The following is a 12,399-nucleotide window of genomic DNA, read 5'->3' on the forward strand; positions in this document are numbered from 1 at the left end:
CAGGGCTAACCCAGCACAGTCAGAGCTTCATCACTGGGCCATTCCAGGGCTAGCCAGTGTACTTCCACACTGAGACACGGGGGGGAGCATTCACATAGCAACTCATCACAAACACTTAAATGCTTTACAATGCAGTAGTTACGCTGAAACACAACAATTATATTTATGTCGACAAACATGCAACCCTGCAAATACATTTCAATTATGTTTACACACAGACAAAAACAGATGTGTTATCTTTAGAATACTGCATTCAATTCTGATCTCCCTGCAACAGGAAAAATATTGTGAAACTTGGAAGATTTACAAGGATGTTGCCAGGGTTAGACAGTTTGAGCTATAGGGAGAGGCTGAATAGGCCGGGGCTTTTCTTCCCCCCGGGGGCTGGAGGGCGGGAAAGGTTTAAGGTGAGAGGGGAAAGATTTAAAAGGGATCTAACTTTTCACACACAGGCTGGTGCATGTATGGAATGAGGCTGGTACAATTACAACATGTATCTGGATGGGTGTATGAATAGGAAGGGTTCAGAGGGATATGGGCCAAATGTTGGCAAATCGGAAGGATTTATTTAGGATATCTGGTCAGCATGGACAAGTTGGACCAAAGGGTCTGTTTCTATCTTGTACAACTGACTATATTTTGTCAGGAAATATGGTGGCATAGGGTAGCACGATGGCTCAGAGGTTAGCACTGCTGCCTCAAAGTGCCAGGGACCTGGGTTCGATTCCACCCTCGGACGACTGCGTGGCGTTTGCACATTCTCCCCGAGTCTGTGTGGGTTTCCTCTGACTGCTCCAGTTTCCTCCCACATGCCATAGATGTGCAGGCTAGGTGGGTTATGGGAAATGTGGGGTTACAGGAATAAAGTAGGGGGCCTGGTTCTGGGTAGGATACTCTTTGGAGAGTTGGTGCTGACTCGATGGGCTGAATGGTCTCTTTCCACACAATAGTGATTCTGTGAAATGCCCCAAGACATACTGATGCATACCAAGTAGCTCAGTGCACTAGCAAGTTGCTGAATGACAGTCAGACTCCACTCTGGGTTCAGCTTTCCTCTCTCCTTTCGCAACAAGACATCCAGAGGTCCAAATTCGACATATTCTTCCACAAGTATATCTGTAAATTGAGGACAGTTATCATTTTTCTGTAATACAAAGGAGGAGAATGCAGAAAGAGCTGGGCACTGTAATGGGCAATGTGGGACATACAGCATTACAAACATTGAAATGGGTGCTGTGGAACATGCAGCATGATAAACATTATAATGTATATTGTAATTACAGCTCTCACCAAAAACAGCAGGCAGAGCTACATGGACACTACAAAGACTAACACAGATTTTCCCTGGGGTAAGATGATGTGGTACAAGTTTGAGAGAATTCCTTCTGGATCTCTAACACCCACTGAATAAGTGGACAAGTTCCCAGCTTACGTCTCATTGGAGGATGAAGCATCTAACAGCGCAGTGTTTTTGTGAAATGACTGGAATAGCTGCTGAGTTTATACAATAGAAGAATGAACCAAACAGGAAACTGAGCTGCCAAGTGAGGCAATCATTTTTCAATTTGAAGATGATCTGATTCAAAAAGGAAAAGCATCTCCCGCCTCTTTGGAACATGAAGAACAAGAGTTGGGTTAATCTTTGCTCTGTCGTTTCAGTAGATTGGAGCTGACCTGTGCCTTGACCTGGCTACATCTCATGTTCTTCAATACCCTTAACCGCATAATACCCATTAATCCCAGTCTCAAAGAATCCATTTGACCCTCAGCAGACATGCACACACAGTCTTGACAGGGGAGAACATCAGATTCCCATCTTTTGTATGAGAAAATGTCTCTCAATTTCACCACTGAAAAGCTGAAGTCAAATTTCAAAAAACCTATTCCTGAATTCCGATCAGAGGTAATATTTCTTTGCATCGACACTATCAAACAGTTTTAACACTTTGAACACATTGATCAGATCACCTCTCATAAGTAAGAGAAAATCTGGTTTATGCAAGCTATCCTCATAACGCTAAGCCCCAGTATCGTCATGGACTATCTGCACAGCACTCTCTCCAAAACCCCTATATCCTTCCTCAGGTGTAGTGAACAGATCTGGACAGAATGCTCCAGATGAAGTCTGTCCAAGGTTTGAGATAATGAATGGATTGCTTGTTTGCTATTGTAATCCAACCCCACGTGAAAGAAAGGTCAGCAATCTGAGAACCTTTTGGATTACACTTTAAGACTATTGTCTCAGTCACTCCCAGGTCATAGCTTCTCTGAACAAACAGATCTTTGGTGCTTAATCAAAGGTTATCTTCATCGCAATTGTGATTGGCTATTTGGGACTGTGTTTTAGCACTTCTGTCCAGTAAAGCACAGTTCATGTGGGTAAAATGAGTTAAACATGAAAACTGGGCTCTACATAACTACTTGAAGAGCTCTGCCTTTGGGTTGGAAGAATCCAAATTGGAATGACTTATTTTTGTGGCATGTTTAACGTCCATGCCATTGCGAGATGGCACAACAGCAGCACATCTGCAGGAAAGCAACCCTGCAGTGCTATGTCAATGCCAAGTAACAATTAAGTTGATGGTAGGAAGCAAAGGGTAATAGTGGAAGGGTGTTTGTAGGACTGGAGGCCTGTGACTAGCGGTGTGCCTTCGGGGTCAGTGCTGGCCCCTTTGCTGTTTATTATCTATATCAATGATTTAGATGAGAATGTACAAGGCATGATTAAAAAGCTTGCAGATGACATTAAAATAGGCAGTATCATGGATAGTGAGAAAGGTTATCAGAAATTGCAGCAGGATCTTGATCAGCTGGGGAAGTGGGCCGAGAAATGGCAAATAGCGTTTAATATAGATAAGTGTGAGGTGTTGCATTTTGGAAAGTCAAATCAAGGTAGGAGTTTCATGGTGAATGGTAGGGCCTTAAGGAGTGTAGTGGAACAGAGGGACCTTGGAGTTCAGGTGCACGGTTCTCTGAAAGTTGGAGCCGCAGGCAGACAGGGCAGTGAAGAAGGCTTTTGGCACACTGGCCTTCATCAGTCAGGGTATTAAATATAGACGTCAGGAAGTTATGTGGCAGTTGTACAGGACATTGGTGAAGCCGCACTTAGGAGTACTGTGTTTAGTGTTGGTCACCTTGCTATAGGAAGGATGTTATTAAACTGGAAAGAGTGCTGAAGAAATTTACAAGGGTGTTACCAGGACTCAAGGGACTGACTTATAGGGAGAGATTGGGAAAGCTAGGACTTTTTTTTAAAGAGCGTAGGAGACTGATGGGGGGGTGGGTGGATCATACAGAAGTGTATAGGATCATGAGAGGCATGGATAGGGTAAATGCACTCAGTCTTTTTCCCAGGATTTGGGAATCGAGGACAACAGGACATCAGTTTAAGGTTGAGGGAAAAGAATAAATGGGAACCTGACGGGCAACTTCTTTTACAGAGGGTGATACGCATATCGAATGGTGGAAGTGGTTGAGGTGGGCACGTTAACAACATTTAAAAGGCATTTGGACGAATACATGGATAGAAAAGGTTTAGAAGGATATGGGCCAAGTGCAGGGAAATGGGGTTAGCATGGATGGACATTTTGGTCGGCATGGACCAGTTTGGGCTGAAGGGTCCATCTCCATGCTGCAGGACTCTATAACAAACTGCAGCAGACAAATGGTGCTGCCGATATGCTCAGGGTAAAAGCAAACTCTCTGGCAATGTAATTGGGAAGCTGATGCATAATCCAAAATGTCCTGCTATAGCCAAGATCATTTCCCCAGGATAGCAGCGTCCAAAACTAGAGGCCATAGATTGAAGGGGAGAGGGGAAATAATTAAAAGGGACCTAAGGGGCAACATTTTCATGCAGAGGGCGGTGCATGCATGGAACGAGCTGCCAGTGGAAGTGGTGGAGGCTGGTACAATTACAATATTTAAACGGCTTCTGGATGGGTATATGAATAGGAAGGGTTTAGAGGGATATGGGCCAAATGCTGGCAAATGGGATGAGATTAATTTAGGATATTTGGTCAGCATGGACGGGTTGTACTGAAGAGTCTGTTTCCATGCTGTACATCTTGATGACTCTATTCCCCTGCATTATGTAAGCCATATCTGCCTTGTTTAGTACTGATGGCTCCCTTTTGAAAGAATGGAAATATGGTGCAGAACACAAAAATCAATGAGCAATCCAGGTCATTTAAAGCTGATCGATGCTGCTCGGATAACAAGGTGTAGAGCTGGATGACCACAGCAGGCCAAGCAGCATCAGAGGAGCAGGAAGGCTGACGGAGTGTCTGGGGATACGCAGTCACTTCCTGGTTTTCTTTAGCGCTGGGAACACAAACTCCAGCTTATGGTTTTCTTGGAGAAACCTTTTGCAGTCATTGCAAAAAGGTGTGACACTTTGAAGTGAGAAAGAATGCACAATGTGTGAAATTGTCTTTGCTGAAGTTGAAAGGTTTGATGAACATGAACATTCAGCCACGCAGGTGACAGTGCAGTCTGCTCACTGAATGATCAGACAGAAAAATAAATCAGTAAAACAAGCTTCAAAAATAGCCAGCAAAACAGAGCAATAGAACTGGATCTAGAATGTGATAGACTCAGAATGAAGTGTACTTTGTAGGCATCTACACAGTGAGCACAAAATCACAGGTCAGGAGGGGCTGGGGAAATTTTAAATGCTGTGTTGTCTTCACTTATTTAAACATATAGCACAGCACAAAATATGTTGCTTATAACATAGGTTGCTTATGGGTACTTTTTAACAGCATGCCAATCCCTTTTAACACATCAAATATTTGTACCTTTCTCCCACAAGCAAATAGCCTCCTGAGTCCATTTTGATTATCTGGATAAATGCAGTGGACTAACATGTTTGTATCACTGTAAGTGAAACAGGAAATTCCCATTCTGTCTCATCAGTGAGGCAGACCAACAGCAATGGAAAGTAAATAGGGCACTGGGACAGCATGGACCAGTGAGGTTAATTCAGCTCGAAATAATAGCCACTGCAGGCACAGAACGTAAAAGCCTACTGCTCAGGCTGGGTGTGAAGCCAAAGAAAACCTCTGGAATAGAATCATAAATTATCATGGTCAGTGGCTGTTACTCTTGCCTGGCCAGAGTATTAATGATCTGCAGCTCATGCTGAGCAATCTGTTTCTGAAAACAGTTGACTACAACGACCAGCGAAGAGAAATAAATATAGAGTATGGTTATTTCCTCTGCTGCCCACCCCCTCAACCCTCCAAAGGCTTGGAGCTGTTTCCGTAAAGATCCTGCATTGTCTGCCACTGCTCCTTCCAACAGCACACCACAGACTGGGAACTGAGCATTTGGTAATGACAGGGGAGAGGGCTGGAAGTGAGAATAGGAATCCTGCAGTGATCCATTTCTCAGGATTAACAATAACAGAGGAACTCTAAGCCTTTAAGCATCACCACACAAGCAAATAAAAAACAAAACATTAGTTTTAAGAGGTATGAAAAAGCTATGAATTACTTTCTGAGCCCCGCACACAGACTCCATGCACGAAGGCGAGGTGAGCATGAGAGATTTGACTCATCAGACTGGCCAGCTCGAAGAATGCCTGAAAAATAAAAAGCAAAAGTGAGGTTGAGGCGTGACTTTATAAAGGTTTATGAAATCATGAGGGGCATAGCTGAGGTGAATAACAAAGTCAGAAAATGCCAAAGAAACAATGTGCTTGAACAAGAACTACAGCTGCTGGAGGATGACCTGGCAGTATGTCCACAAGCTGCAACACTAGCACAGGATACGTACAAGAACCTGAACTGATCAAGGGTAAAACCTGCTGGATTACAATTGCTGCCAAACAAAGAAAATCATATACACGCACACAGGATAATCAAAACCTCAATTATAAAACAAGGCAGGATCAACAGAATAGATGGAGTGATAAACTGGATAAATAGGAAACAAATTAATTTAGCAGATCATAGTTTTTCTACCCCACTTCCAATATCCAATGATGTTTTGAAACATGAAATCTTTCAACCTGGAAAATTACTCCAAAAACACGTGGCTCTTTAAATAAATTACAAATCAAGAGATGACATTTCCCATATGCTGATCCTTGACTTTTAAGACTACAACAGTTCTTTACAGAATTATAGAATCCCTACAGTGTGGAAGCAGTCCATTCAGCCCATCGAGTCCACACTAATCTTCCAAACAGCATGCCACCCACTCCTCTATCCTATCCCTGTAACCCTACATTTCCCTTGGCCAATCCACCTAACATGAGATAACAAGGTGTAGAGCTGGATGAACACAGCAGGCCAAGCAGCATCAGAGGAGCAGGAAAGCTGACGTTTCGGGCCTAGACCGTTCCTCCACCTAACATGCACATCTTTGGACTGTGGGGGGTAAACAGGAGCACCCGGAGGAAACCCACACAGACACGGGGAGAATGTGCAAACTCCACACAGTCGCCCGAGAGGGAATCAAACCGCGGTCCCCTGGTGCTGAGTGGCAGCAGTGCTAACCACTGAGCCACCATATCACCCATATAGCTCTTAATATTTTGACATTGTTAGTTTTTAAACCGTCTGATTGATTTAATGATTTTAGCTGTATGATTTGTGGTTGTAGTCAAGTAAGGATGCTGACAAATGAAGGCAACTCCTTCACATAAGCAGGGGTAGGGGCTGTATTATTCCTGTGTTTCTATGTATTTGAGCTGCAGGACTCAAGTTCCTGTACAAACAATGTCCTAACTGTTCAATCCTCTCCACAGCTCCTATTCACTCTGCTGGAGAACACAAGCTCCCCCTCCCCATTAGTTTCTTCTCTTTAGCCCCATAATTGCAACTCTCCTCCCCAGTGAACTAACACCTTCAGTGCTGGTTCTTGTCAGATTACCACAACACACAGTTTAGTCAGCTCCTGCTCTGAGAGGCAGAAGGTCTTGTTTGAGTCTCTCTCCCTGAATAAGAGCACATTATATGAAAGGAAAGTTTAGTGCAGTACTGAGACAATGCTGCACTGTCAGAGGTGGCTCCTTTCAGGCAAAATGTGAACCCTATATGTCCATCTGCCCATTCCAGAGAAAGGAAAAGGTCCCAAGGCAGAGTCACTGGAAATTAATGTCACCTTGCTATTTATGGAAGCTTACTGTCTGTAAATTTGTTAATATGTTGCGCCTGGGATCTTGATCAGATGGGCCAATGGGTCGAGGAGGGCAGACCGAGTTTGATTTAGATAAATGTGAGGTGCTGCATTTTGGAAAGTCAAATCAGGGCAGGAGTTATACACTTAATGGTCAGGTCCTGGGGAGTGTTGCTGAACAAAGAGACCTTGGCGTCCAGGTTCATAGTTCCTTGAAAGTAGAGTCACAGGTAGATAAGACAGTGAAGGTACGCTTGCCTTTATCGGTCATTGCATTGAATACAGGAGTTGGGAGGTTATGTTGCACTGTACAGGACATTGGTTAGTCACTTTTGGAATACTGTGCGCAATTCTGGTCTCCCTGCTATAGGAAGGATGTTGTGAAACGTGAAAGGGTTCAGAAAAGATTTACAAGGATATTGCCGGGGTTGCAGGGTTTGAGCTATAGGAAGAGGCTGAATAGGCTGGGGCTATATTCCCTGGAACATCGGAGGCTGAGGGGTGACCTTATAGAGATTTACAAAATCATGAGGAGCATGGATAGGGTGAATAGCCAAGGTCTTTCCCCCAGGGGAGAGGAGTCTAGAGGGTATAGGTTTAAGGTGAGAGGGGAAAGATTTAAAAGGGACCTAAGTGGCAACTTTTTTACGCAGAGGGTGGTGAGTCTATGGAATGAGCTGCCAGGGGAAGTGGTGAAGGCTGAGACAATAACAACATTTAAAAGGCATCTGGATGGGAATGAATAGGAAGGGTTCAGAGGGATATGGGCCAAATGCTGGCAAATGGGGCTAGATTTACTTAGGATAGCTGGTTGGCATGGATGAGTTGGACCGAAGGGTCTGTTTCCGTGCTGTACAGCTCTATGACTCTATTACAATAATGACTTGATTTGCCAGAAAGCACTTTGGGATACTCTGCAATTGTAAAAGGCACTAAGAAATATTTTCATTTCTCTAGTTATATGTAGGTCACAAGACCAAGTTGAAGAAATTACTGGTGATGTTATGATGATCAGATTCCCTTCTGTTTTTCTCACCAATGCAATGTCTCTGTGACTAGGATCAAGAACTTTCAACACCACACGGATATCCCTTGCTTCACTGTGGCTTGTTCCACAGGGAGAGTCCATCTCTTCTTCCTCCTCAACTTCACCCTCGCAAAACCTACCAGCGTAGATATTCATCCTCGTTCCACGGCCCAAATGATGCTCCTGCGAACAAAAAAGATGAGTGGTTTATGTTGGCGTTGTATTGAGTTCTCAATGCTCAGGGGGAATTCAGGTGACAGTGTGACTTGTGTGTTGGTGCACTGAGGCAATCACCTCTGCACAATCCAATTAAACACCTCTCCCCAGATTCCAAACAGTCAACAGTGATCCCAATGGGATAAACACGTTCAACTCTGACTTCCTGGATGGATCACATGGTTTTGTTTCAGGGGAATCAGCAAATCAGCTGAAGCAACCCAGATGGCTACTGTTGAGATGTGACACTAAAGAGGACAATAGAGCATTCTACTCAGAGCAGGAAACCAACTGGACCCAAGTTAACGACAACATGCAGACACATTCAAGGCTAAAGAAGCACACGAACCTTCAAGGAAGGGAAATCGTTGGAGTTGTGGCAGAGCTCAAAGAGGAAAAGAAAATATCCCTCAAAGAAGGGCCTCCACCGCATCACTCATTAAAACTGAGGAGGGGTCACTGGACCCAAAACATTAACTCTGATTTCTTTTCTTCACAGATGCTGCCAGACCTCCTGAGCTTTTCCAGCAACTTCTGTTTTTGTTACTCATTAAAACAGCTTGATGTCAAGACTACTTGAACAGGATACATGCTCCTGAACTAATTAATTAAAAACACCTAACACGGCCACATTCCTGACGTGAACATGTTTTGGTGATACGGCCCCAAGGCATATTTCTATAGCCTCTGCAAGTAAACAATGTTCTGGCTCCATGCCCTCTTCCTTTAGATGGTCAACTCCTACTGTCGCTGGTGTAAACTGCATTACAAAAGCCAGTTTCTTCCCAGGTGAGTCTATTTTCTCACCTTTAGTGTCCTGGTACAGTGGCATGGTGATAATATCACCAGACTAGTAATCCAGAACCCCAGGCTAATGTCCTGGGGATGTGGGTTTCAGTCACACCATGGCAGATAGTGAAATTGAAATTCAACTTATAAAATCTCTGGAATTAAGAGCCAGCCTGTGGAGACTATTATCAGCTTTTACCAGTGATAAAACCTATCTGGGTCACCAATGTCTTTTAGGGAAGGAAATCTGCTGCCCTTACCAGCTCAGGACTAAATGTGACTCCAGACCCACAGCAATGTGGCTGACAATTAACTAGTACCTTACAAGCAGGTGTGATCTAACCAATGCAATTTATCCAAATTGCAACATAATTGATTTTGCAGCTTGGATTTTGACCTAGTGGCATGGCAGCTTTGGTCCGTGTGTATGAAGGGATTTAATGATGAAGTGGTCAGCATTTCTGCAGCCAAGTTTTTTTCTTTTAAAGTCAGTTTTAGAGAGACCCTTTAGAAGGTGTAATGAGGTTATGTTAGATTGGCAGAGCTTCAGGAATAGATGGAGTAAACATTAGAGACTATTAGGCTGCTTTCAGTTAGAAAGATCAGAGGGTTTCTTTTGCTTAGGAGAAACACCTCTTTGGAAAAATAACCCAAAGGCTTAGGAAAGAGTTTGGTTTCCAGCTCGCAGACATTGTGTAACATTTAGATGTGTACAACAGCTTCTCCTAAAGAAAGGAGAAGTTTTGAACCATTAGAAAACTGGTTCCCTCAGTGTAAAGTGTCTAGTTTTGAAAGTTTCAGACCGGAAACATTTGGTTAGAATCCTGAAGGGGTTATTTTGGAGCTGAGAAAGTCTAAGCTCAATTGTGTGAATATTTGAGGAAGAGGCAATCAAACTCTCAAGTCCTGGAATTGAAAAGTTAAGTCAACTAATAGTTGCGATAAAGGAGAGAATTCTCTTTTCCAGTACTGTGAAGGGATGCTGTTTGGATAGATGGAATATTGTATTTTATCATATGTTTTGAAATCTTTCAATGTATTTTTAGTAACTAGTTTGATTAATTCAATTTTATCTTCATTTCTTTTGCATAATAAGCTTCAGTTTAATTCTTAAAGCCAAAATCTGCAGAATTGTCTGCTGGTGTTAGAGAAAGACTACCTTACTAAATTAAAAAATCTATCAAGTCGGATTTCAGTCTGGGATTGGAACAGTAGCCATTAGGGGGATGAGCAACAAATAATCGACCTCGTCAGCAACGTCTACATTCTATGAATGATTTTAAAAAGTGTACAATAAAATTAAAATATAAGGCAATGAGGAAAGCCAATACAATCTCACAACTGTGTTAGTGTCAACCATAAAGGAAGAGTAAAACAAGCTTGAGCTCTGACAGATTAGGGAACAGCAGCACACCAAGAGTACAATATCCTTTCATTCTGACAGTACGTTATGAGAGAACAGGATTGAATTCAGCTGTGATGCAGTCAAACAGCCTGCTGATATTCCACACTCTGGCTTACACGTGGACAACATGACCAAATGGGCAGTGGTGAGAGGCAGGCTGTCTGGCTGGCTCGGCACAGCAAGAACTCAATAGCAGCAATTTGGGAAGATGGCAGAAAACCAGAGAGAGAATGAAGAAAAACAGAACCCATTTTGGAGACGACAGTAAACATGACCCACTGCCAAGGAAAATATCTTGGGTCACGAAACAAAAGCATTCTATTCTAGCATGTGTACAATAATCAACCAGATTGTTTTTGTCACTGATTATGCTAAACTAGAGCAGCTAAGCCACAAACATGACAGCACCTCAAACAGCATTCTCGCCCTGCATTCATCCGAGGGAAGCCAGTGTACAAAGCTAGTGTCTTTACCTCAAAAATCTTGTCTCTATTTATTGAAACATCAAAACAAATTCACACAAACACCAGTCAGCACAAATAAAGAAGTAAACCCCAGTGTGAGAATCTTTAAACAAACAATTCAAAGAAAGGTTTCTATTATACTTTTGTCTCACTGAGAGCTATATGTGAGAAGGGAAAACAGGACAGACAGGATTCTCAATTTCTAAATGAAGCATCTGAGCAGAGCTCAAGATTTAAATAAGAAAAACACAAATAGATGGAAAATCTCAGGAGGTCTGGCATTTGTGGACAGAAAGCAGAGTTAATGTTTCAGATCCAGTGAGCCTTCTTCAGAACTTAAGATATAAGTGACTGTAAATGCAGAGTCAAAGTTAGCCTGTCCTACAATATTATGAGATTACATTGGAGCCAGGCCAGGCATCTCCTGTTTGCAGTGAATAAACCTCCCTGGCATGGGTGAAAGAATTGCACTGGGAAGGATTAGGGGCAATGTGGTTGGATCAAACAAGATGGGTTGAATGGTCTTCAGCAGCCACCAGTCATTTGCAGCTTTTGAAGTCAATGCTATGTGGGTCCTGCCTGTTCTCTTACAGGTCTGTGATGCACAAGAGAGCCAGTCTTCATAAATCATGGAGGCAATTTCCCACATCCAGCCAGGCTGGTCACAATAGCACAGATTCAGAGGAGAAAACGGGCAAGGAAAAGAGGTTTGGATAATATACCGCATCATAAACTCACCTGAATGATTTCCTCCTTCCTTATTTGATGGAAGCTGAGCTGGCTCAGATTTAACTGCGCTGTGAGTGGTCGCACATCACTATCTTTCACATTCTTCGTTATGAGTAAATTGGAGAATTCTGAGAGCCAAAGCAGATCACAGGTTGTCAAGAAAACTACAATATTGTTTTTACAGTTTTTAAACAAACAGGGGAGTTGAGGGACTGAGGGGCAGCCATGTGTGTGACAGCGTCTGTAACCTGTCAGGGAGTTGGGACTGTGTGACAGTGTTTGTAACCTGTCAAGGAGTTGGGACTGTGTGACAGGGTCTGTAACCTGTCGGGGAGTTGGGACTGTGTGACGGGGTCTATAACCTGTCGGGGAGTTGGGACTGTGTGACAGCGTCAATAACCTGACGGGGAGTTGGGACTGTGTGACGGGGTCTATAACCTAACGGGGAGTTGGGACTGTGTGACGGGGTCTATAACCTGACGGGGAGTTGGGACTGTGTGACGGGGTCTGTAACCTGACGGGGAGTTGGGACTGTGTGACAGCGTCTATAACCTGACGGGGAGTTGGGACTGTGTGACGGGGTCTATAACCTGTCGGGGAGTTGGGACTGTGTGACGGGGTCTGTAACCTGACGGGGAGTTGGG

General features: G+C 43.5%; 1 protein-coding gene across 6 annotated transcripts in view; it reads right to left on the reverse strand.

Annotated features, from left to right (window-relative positions):
- tyk2 (tyrosine kinase 2) overlaps positions 1-12,399 on the reverse strand; it is a 92,150-nt gene that overhangs the window by 17,969 nt on the left and 61,782 nt on the right. For all 6 annotated transcript variants that reach the window (XM_048618105.1, XM_048618100.1, XM_048618101.1 and 3 more), the window contains 4 exons: positions 11,765-11,883; positions 8,162-8,335; positions 5,497-5,584; positions 989-1,116 (listed from right to left, as the gene is read on the reverse strand). In XM_048618105.1, the coding sequence (XP_048474062.1) occupies positions 989-1,116; positions 5,497-5,584; positions 8,162-8,335; positions 11,765-11,883 (509 nt within the window). The remainder of the gene's footprint in view (positions 1-988; positions 1,117-5,496; positions 5,585-8,161; positions 8,336-11,764; positions 11,884-12,399) is intronic.

This window comes from Rhincodon typus, chromosome 38, assembly GCF_021869965.1.
Source record: "Rhincodon typus isolate 14 chromosome 38, sRhiTyp1.1, whole genome shotgun sequence".
Lineage (NCBI taxonomy): Eukaryota > Metazoa > Chordata > Chondrichthyes > Orectolobiformes > Rhincodontidae > Rhincodon > Rhincodon typus.